General features: G+C 46.2%; 1 protein-coding gene across 1 annotated transcript in view; it reads right to left on the reverse strand.

Moving 5' to 3' along the window:
- Nucleotides 1-362: 362 nt before the first annotated feature.
- ulk2 (unc-51 like autophagy activating kinase 2) overlaps nt 363-8,104 on the reverse strand; it is a 36,229-nt gene continuing 28,487 nt past the window's right edge. The window contains exons 15-27 of the mRNA XM_010745529.3: nt 7,672-7,821; nt 6,150-6,295; nt 5,957-6,037; nt 5,155-5,423; nt 4,889-5,067; nt 4,581-4,693; nt 4,316-4,453; nt 3,966-4,207; nt 3,688-3,866; nt 3,421-3,539; nt 3,178-3,335; nt 2,910-3,045; nt 363-2,798 (exon numbers count right to left, since the gene is read on the reverse strand). Of these exons, the coding sequence (XP_010743831.1) occupies nt 2,734-2,798; nt 2,910-3,045; nt 3,178-3,335; nt 3,421-3,539; nt 3,688-3,866; nt 3,966-4,207; nt 4,316-4,453; nt 4,581-4,693; nt 4,889-5,067; nt 5,155-5,423; nt 5,957-6,037; nt 6,150-6,295; nt 7,672-7,821 (1,975 nt within the window). The 3' untranslated portion in view covers nt 363-2,733. The remainder of the gene's footprint in view (nt 2,799-2,909; nt 3,046-3,177; nt 3,336-3,420; nt 3,540-3,687; nt 3,867-3,965; nt 4,208-4,315; nt 4,454-4,580; nt 4,694-4,888; nt 5,068-5,154; nt 5,424-5,956; nt 6,038-6,149; nt 6,296-7,671; nt 7,822-8,104) is intronic.

The raw sequence follows: 8,104 nt of genomic DNA on the forward strand, positions 1-8,104 counted from the left end.
TGTAGAGCCAGGACAGTGACATATAGGCACAGAAAACCATAAACCTGAACTGAAAAATGGAACATTGGCACTGAATCAAGTTCTACCGGTTCTAATAAAACAAAACATTACATGATGATTAGGTTTTTATATTTATTTGTATTCTTGGTCGTTTTCAAAATCAACACTGTGCACTAGTAGATCACCAGCGACTGAATAAATACATAGACTTATATGTATTCATTCATATTCTTATTCTGTCTTCAGACAGTCAAGCTTTAATTTTAACATTCAACATATTCAGTTCAGATTCTTTTCGTCCAAACTCAGCATGCGGGAAATCAAGAAGTGGACGCTTAAAAAATAAAACACAGCAAGACATCTTTATTTTGTTCTCTTTTTAATAACAAAGACTGTATTTGTGTTCCATAAAGAACAAAGAGAGACACCCCTTGGTGAGAGACACAAATAGAACATGAACATTTCTCTTTGAAAAAAATGGGTGCTTGGAAAGTGTTGCATTTTCAGGGTGGTGACTTACGGAGGGGGTTCTTCAAAATGCATTCAGATCAAGCTGGAGAGGATCAAAACAACAGGGTACATACATTCAAGATTCTAGAGGTTCTATGGGGGGAAATGCAGACTTGGTACCCATGCTTTTATCTAAAACAGTCCATCTTCAGTTACAGTTCATGGACAAAATGGGAGCAAAGATTCAGGTGGGTTTCCATCAGCTTTATTTGTCCCTCTTCACTCTGTGTGCAGTAAAAGGCTTTGTGTGGTTCAGAGTGCTCATGACAAGGGCGAGGGAAACTGAAACTCAGATATGTCTCCGAAAAAAAAATAAGAACAGTACATCAGAGAAACAGGCCCGGAGAGCGCCGGGTGCTTGTGAATGCATTTATACACATTTGTACACAGAGAAAGAATGTATTCACACCTGTACAGAGGAGAAGGCCTACGTCTGCTTTCACAGGAAGAAGGCACCTCCTTTTCCACCATGAACTGTATACTACTGGCCTTAATGCACGTGTGTATAAATACACTCATACATACATACATACATACATACAGTACACACACTGTTGGGAGCACAGCAGACGACTTGAGGAGGCAGAGGGACTGAGAGGATGCTAGGCAGTGCAGATTGTGACGAATCAAAGTGTCACAAAATTTTGGGGAATGAGTATAAAATCTGAAGACGTCACGCTCATTTCAGAAAATTTTATGAGACCCACGGAACAAATGTGTGTGTCTTGATCTCGACAATGAACAGTCCTGGTAGAAAGAGTTCTCTGGAAAGTTTCGGAGCTGCCACGAGTTATATTTTATTCTTTGGCACACCCCTGTTGTGCCAACGCAGGTTTCCTTATCAAACCCTTGGCAGACATGAGTAAAATGTATCAAATTCATCTATGTACATATAAAGATTTGTGCTCTTTGACTGACAGACGGGGCATCTGATGACGCCATCGACACACCCCAAAACGCTAACTGTGATCTGTCTCACTCACACTCACACACACACACACCCCTCCCAAAAAGAGGGGAAAGGAATCATCACATGCACCACATACAAATATATACAAGTTTGCAAACATCAAGTTTTGTTAAAAACAATTAGCTACAGATACTGACAGAACATAAAAAGCTGTAGTATTTTAGTAAAATGAAACTTATTATTAAGGTAACTTGTCAAGTAATATGACCATTCGGTTTCACAATTAACTCCATCTGGGTTTAAAGTGGATGCCTGATTGGTTGTGGTGACAGGAGAAGGGCCTGGCACCACCACAGAGGATCTCAAGTTCGGCCTTTCTTCTGAATATCCAAGCTTACAATTTCTGTTGCCCCCAAATTCACCTGGACCCCTCCTCGCTGTGAGCAACATGATCAACAAGCGGGAGCCAGAGTAATCTGTCTCGACTGTGCTGAGTTTCCCCAGTTGCGCTGCCTTACGGGAAATGTACGCCCCCCCCCCCTCAATCCACAATAAAGTGCTTGAGCTAACGACACATGAAAAATAAAATCAAAGCGGTTACAAATCTACAGGTTCCTTTGCTCACATGGCTGTCTCATTTCTGTAACAGGAGCTTGTGTTTTTAGTCCATGTCGTCGGGTGTATTACAGTGATCGGCTGTAAGCCTTTTGCTAATATCTTCTGTTTCCTTCAACTCCAATACTTGAGGTCTTCAAGATAGGCAGGAGACTCAAACATCCATGTTCTTCTGAACCAATAAATAAGAACAATAACAACTTAAACACAGAGTAGATAGCCACTGATATCACATAGTAAGCAGAATTTTAAAAACAAGAACTGCTTCATGAGGAGCTCGAGTCTCTTGAAGCCCACAGTCTCATAACCACGTCCATCCTATTTTTCTTCTGGTAAAAAACAAATGATATCCTGAAAGATGGACTTTAGTTTTTTTATATATATGTTGATCAGGTGGTTTTCCCACCGTTATAGCATAAGAAAAGAAATGCACTTGACAGTGCATGCATCATGTCCACATCCAGTTTCAGCCTTTTGTTTCTGGATCCACTGTCATCTTTGGTTGTAAATTTGTGCATCAGTCGCTTGTCACAGCTCAGTCCGTGATGCAGCCAATAAAACTAACTGATGATAAATACAGATGAAAACTAACAAATGAAAAAGTGCTTGAACTGCTACAGGAAGGGAACAGCGGCTTGGTGAGGATGGTAGTCAACAGTCTTAGGACGTGGTCCCTGTGTGTGTTTGTGTGATGGCTGCTACTCGTACAGTGTGACAGTGCAGTAGCAGAGGGCGGAGATCCTGCGGTCCACACTGGCTTTGTCTGCAGGGAAAACACACAAAACAACATAGTAAGAGAAGTCTGTGAGGTTTGCACGAGGCCCCAATGTGAGTGTGTGACTGAGTGTGTGTGTGTTTCAGAGTTTGTACTCACACTTCACCACGTTCTCAATATCTGTGGGGTCCTGTAGGATCTTGGACAGGCCGTCCAGCAGCATGGCGGCCTTGCTGTAACGGTAAGCTATATCTTCTGTCTGCTTAAACATCTCATCCAGAGCAGCTGACTGGACCTGAAACACACACAGCATCACGTTAGGCTGACCAGTATAGATGTAGCTGCACTTTACTGAACATATCTGAACAACCTGAGAAACAGCAGACTACACTCCGCCCTGAAGGTCTTCTGTGGATCTGAGACTCACCATCTCCACGGCATGATTGTAGATGAGCTTCTCTGCAGTGACGCTGTTGATCTCGTCCACAAAGCGCTGCTTATCAGAGAAGAAGTGGTTGAGTTTGTCAGTCAGCCGCCGGCAGAGGGAGATGCAGCTTTTGTAACGCTCATTCAGATTTTTCACCACTGAGAGAAGACGGAGGGAGGGTTAGTCTTTTTGGCAGAATTATATTTGACATTTATCTGTAAGTTTGAAATGAAATGTCTGTACCCTGTTTGACGGCGGTGGAAGGATTGAGCTTGGCAGATTTAATCTGAGCCTTGGCCAGATGGAGGGAGGAAGCCAGAAGCTGGGCTGCCTTCATGTAGAGCACCAACTGTTCCACCTGCCTGTAGGGGGCAGAACAACCACAGTATATAAGACAGATGGAAAAGCTTCAGTGCTGCAGAACCACCACAGAACAAAGAGCCTCCTCAGTGCAGATGATATTATTAATTGTATGAGATTATCATCAAGAGACTAGACTTCTTTCTTTACCCCCACTCTTTGCTGAGCTGGCTGATCTGGTCTACAACCACGCTGTCCTGGGGAGGGTAAAGAGAGGCGGCTGACACACCGAGCTCTGTCCCTCCAGCTCGAACTGCTGCCATCTCCAGGACACAGTCAGTGAATGAAAGCATCATCCGAAGATGCATCAGGGTGTCTGTGTGCTCACGCTGTCAGAGAATTACAAAGATTAAATGCAAGTTTAAAAGAGTAAACCAGAAATTCATGAAGTTGTCCCATTGATCCAAAAGGACCTCACACTCGCTCACCTCCATGAGGGTCTCCTCAGGCAGCTCTGGGGCTTCGAATGTGATGAATCCCTCCAAGCTGGGCGGGGAGGTCCCGTAGGGGACGTAGCGCAGGCTGCTGGGTGCCCCCTCGCTCCCGGGGACAATCTGGCCACCCACAAAACCTCCTGGAGGGGAGGAGCCCATGGCCATGCCTGGAGGAGATTCGACATAGACCCTACCACTGGTGGAGCACAAGGAGCCAGCTGAACTGTTGGACCCCACTAAGAGAAGGACGGGGAGAGGGAGAGCAGAGGGTCATGAGATCAACATTACAAATATGTCCAAACACCTCACTGCATACTAGCTCAGTTCAGGTAAAAGGTCCTCACCTGAGGTGGTGCGTGGCCGTGTGCCCAGATGGCTGCAGGTAGGAGGAGTGATGCTGTTGGGCGGTGAACCCACGGTGAATAGGACAGTACGGGGACTCGCTGACCCACCCTGAACCAGTCCACTGGGACCTGCAGGAGCTTTGAGAAGGGGAAACATTTGTTGTTTATATCTCTGTTATACACCGTTAAAAGCTAAGCTTCATAGCTATAAAGTATACTGTATGAAGAGCAGGAATGTGGTGTGTGTGCAGCAGTGTGCCCATACCTGTGTCCATGGGTCGCTCGGTGTTCAAGCTGTCAGTGCTGCCCTGATAGGCCTGTCCACCCAGAGTGATTCTGATTGGGTGCTGCTCAGACAGACGACCCGTACTAACAGATCTGCAGGGAAACCACGGACAGTACAATGTCAAACATCACGTGGTAGAAGGTACACACAGGACATTTCACTCCCATAATTACATCATTCTTACTATTACATTTGAAGAGGCTGGAGCACCAAGCTTGTGTGACTGTATCATATCCATCTTAACTCACATCAGTTAAGCTGAGCTTGGTGTTTCTTTGGAGTCCTACCTGCCAAAGGTCCTGCTGGCCTCAGGGGCTGCTGGGCGTCCGGTGAAGTACGGGCTGCAGTGGTGGGCACAGATATCCCGGGCATCTGCCAACGTCCTGGTGGGCACGGGGCTGTCCGCCAGTGCCATCAAGTTACAGGACGCCTGCGTTTTGGGGATCTTGAACGGTGCTGAAATGGTCTGAATGGAAAAAAATAAACTTTAACTTAAGTGATATGTTTGTTGATTTGCTACTGACCATCTGCACACTTAATAATATGCCCTCACCTTAGTGGGGGAGCCAATGATGGTAGGCAGTGGGGACTTCTGCAGCCAGTCAGAGGTGCGGGGGGAGGAGCCCAGGAGTTTGGTCGGGGAAGAGCCGAGGTTGGCCGGTCGGCCAAGCTGAGGGGAGTGGCTGCAGGACGAGGAGGAGGAAGGCTGAATGGGGTCTGATAACTGCTTGTGGAGCTTCTGCCTGGTCTGGTAGACCTCGGTCAGGGTGGGGGCGCTCTGGAGCCGAGCCCCCAGGAGCTGAGAGGATGGGACGGGGGATCCTGGAGAAGGAAGAGGGACTGGATTAGAATCTTTTCACTGCACAGGAGCAAAACATAGCAGCCGGAAGTGATGTTACTGGACCAGCTAACTTTAGCACTGAGACTTTCCACTGAGACGCTGTGTTGATCATAAAATCTTTTCAAGTACTGTTCTCTGCGTGGCCTCAGACAGAGTTCAGACAGTGCACTGTAGCTTTCCTCTTTTTAAGGAACGGTCACCATGACAGCAAACCTCTCAACACAAACAGAGAAGTTGTAGGACGTCGGCAGTGTTAATATAACAGCAGCGTCAGAGACTTTCAAAAAAGACCTTGACTCACGGTGACTCATGCACTTTGTCAACAATAAAGTTATGACACACAGGAGAGAATCAAAACAACAAGACCTGACTGCTTTTTAAAAACAGGGTTGGACATGTGTGTCAGTACTCAGCAAACTCTACTCCATACTTTGCTTCTTTGCATACATATGGTACATCCTACATGCCCCAGCCTAATAACCCAGGGACCAGGCTGTGTAAAACATGAACTGACCTCCCGAGGAGCTGCGGCTGCGAGGCTCGTGGTTCTGCAGGTGACAGCAGCATTGACCCAGCTGCTCGGGGATGGTGCCCACTGCAACACACACCAACAGTTATTTTCATTGTGTTATGAGTTATCATCTGTGTTTGGAAGGTGTTATTAAAAAAGCTCATGTGTTCAGAGACATATCTGGACATGTCCTTACCCAGAGGTGAGGGGGAGTAGGGCCGGGAGCTACCGGTAGAGAGACGCCTGCCTACTGTCTGAGGGACGTCTGCGGCGTTGGGGGACCCTGAGCCCACTTTGGGAAACCCCATTGGACTAGTATTGGAGCGCCTCACTGTGCCAGACCTTGAAGAACATGACAATAAAACAACGCACAGCCAAGTTAAGTAATAAATAAAACACAACTCTTGGCTTCATCAAGGATTCAGTTATTCAGCTGATTTCTCTCAAGTGACTTCTTTCTTCTCCCTTTGGCTGATGTTAACCAGTTTTGCCAGTTAGTAAATACACAACCCATTACTGCTGTCAACTGTGCAAGACCTCAACACAGTTTGGAGTTGCACAGAGATGAAGCATGTGTGGGAGCATTAGCCATGCAGATTGCTCATCTCAGATCTATGGTTGCAGGATTTGTGGGACTCTGAGACACACTGCGTTGCTATGTTTCCTGGTGTGTTGCCTTTCCATCAGTAAAACATCTGAAACCAACAGCAGGAATGCATGAAGTGTTGCCCATGTGATCATGTGCATGCAGGATATTAAAAAAATAGAGACCCATGAATCAAAACTACAAGTATCTACCAGTGGTCAGAGACTCTAGAGGCTTAAGTTGTCCCTGGAAGATAAACATATTTATTCTACATTAAACATTCTAGATATTCCAGGTGTGCTAGGTAATATTCAGAGCGCAACACAAAGTCATTCCTTCTTCTGGTTTTCATCCTGATCTTACCATCTGGACTTATTTGTGAAATACATAAATTAACATCCATACAGTATATGAGGAAGTTCTATTTGCATTGCTCCCTCGAGTGAGAATAAATAAAACGGTAACGCTTCCTGAACAGGCTGACGGGGCAGGACGGCTGGAGAGTGAAACAGCTGAACAAAGAAGCACAGGTGGGTGATGAGAGGGACAGTGCCTGTCCTCTGGGATCTAATTCTCGAGGGCGTCCAGAGGTCACTAGAACAAGTGGCTACAAAAGAAAATCCTGATCTTCAGAGCTACGATCACCACAGGAGAAAGCCTGTGAACCACCAGATGAACTACCCACGCAGAAGCAAACTAAAACCTTTAAAGAATACTTACATTAGCAGCACAATACAGCTGATTAGCCTACAGTACCGCTCCTGTTCTCAGTGTCGCACAGCAGTCTGTTAATAGAATTATTCTTCCTGTGAAACGAGGTGCCACCCTTCTTTCTTCCTCTGTCCTCCCATCTGCTTTGTGTTCACATAAAGCCGCCAACAAACCCTCCCAAGCAACAGGTTGAGAGGCCACAAACCCAAGTAGGCACTTAGCTGATGCAATTTGAGTGAAACTTTATAGCTGATGAAATAACGGCCTAGGTTTTCATTGCCTAGCCTGAAAAGTCATTCTCAAACAGTGAGTAAAACATTAATCACATGTTGGTGACAAGAAACAGGTGCTCATTTCAGGTGTTTCATTACTAATCACTAACAAAGATACAACCCTCAAACCCAGCAAAGGTGGCTCTTACCTGGGGGAGCTGTACAGCGTGGTGGTCGGGCTGCTTGAGAGGTTCTGCTTGATGCGCTGGTAGTTTCGGATCTGCGTGGGAACGGGGATGGGAGTGGTTTCAGCTCGTGGGGACACCATGGGGGTCTGTCCCGAGGTGGGCTGTGGCTGCCTAGAAGGGAAGGTCGGGGAGACGAGAGCTGTCAGCAAGTCCGCTCGAAGCTGCTGCTGATTCCATATCTGCAGGACATCTTCAGGGGTGTCAACACCCATAATAACTTAAATCTCCAAAAGGCTACCACGTGTGCAAAGCAGAACAGAAAGCAGGACAGCTCTAAAATGTACGCACTTCGTTTCTACAGCCTTGAGTTCTTTGTTTACTTCGGTGTGGAGGCAGGTTGAGGAACTTTAGTTTAACTTGGCTGATCATGAGGGCAAAGTCAGTGGGAGAAAAA

Source organism: Larimichthys crocea, chromosome VII (genome assembly GCF_000972845.2).
Source record: "Larimichthys crocea isolate SSNF chromosome VII, L_crocea_2.0, whole genome shotgun sequence".
NCBI lineage: Eukaryota > Metazoa > Chordata > Actinopteri > Sciaenidae > Larimichthys > Larimichthys crocea.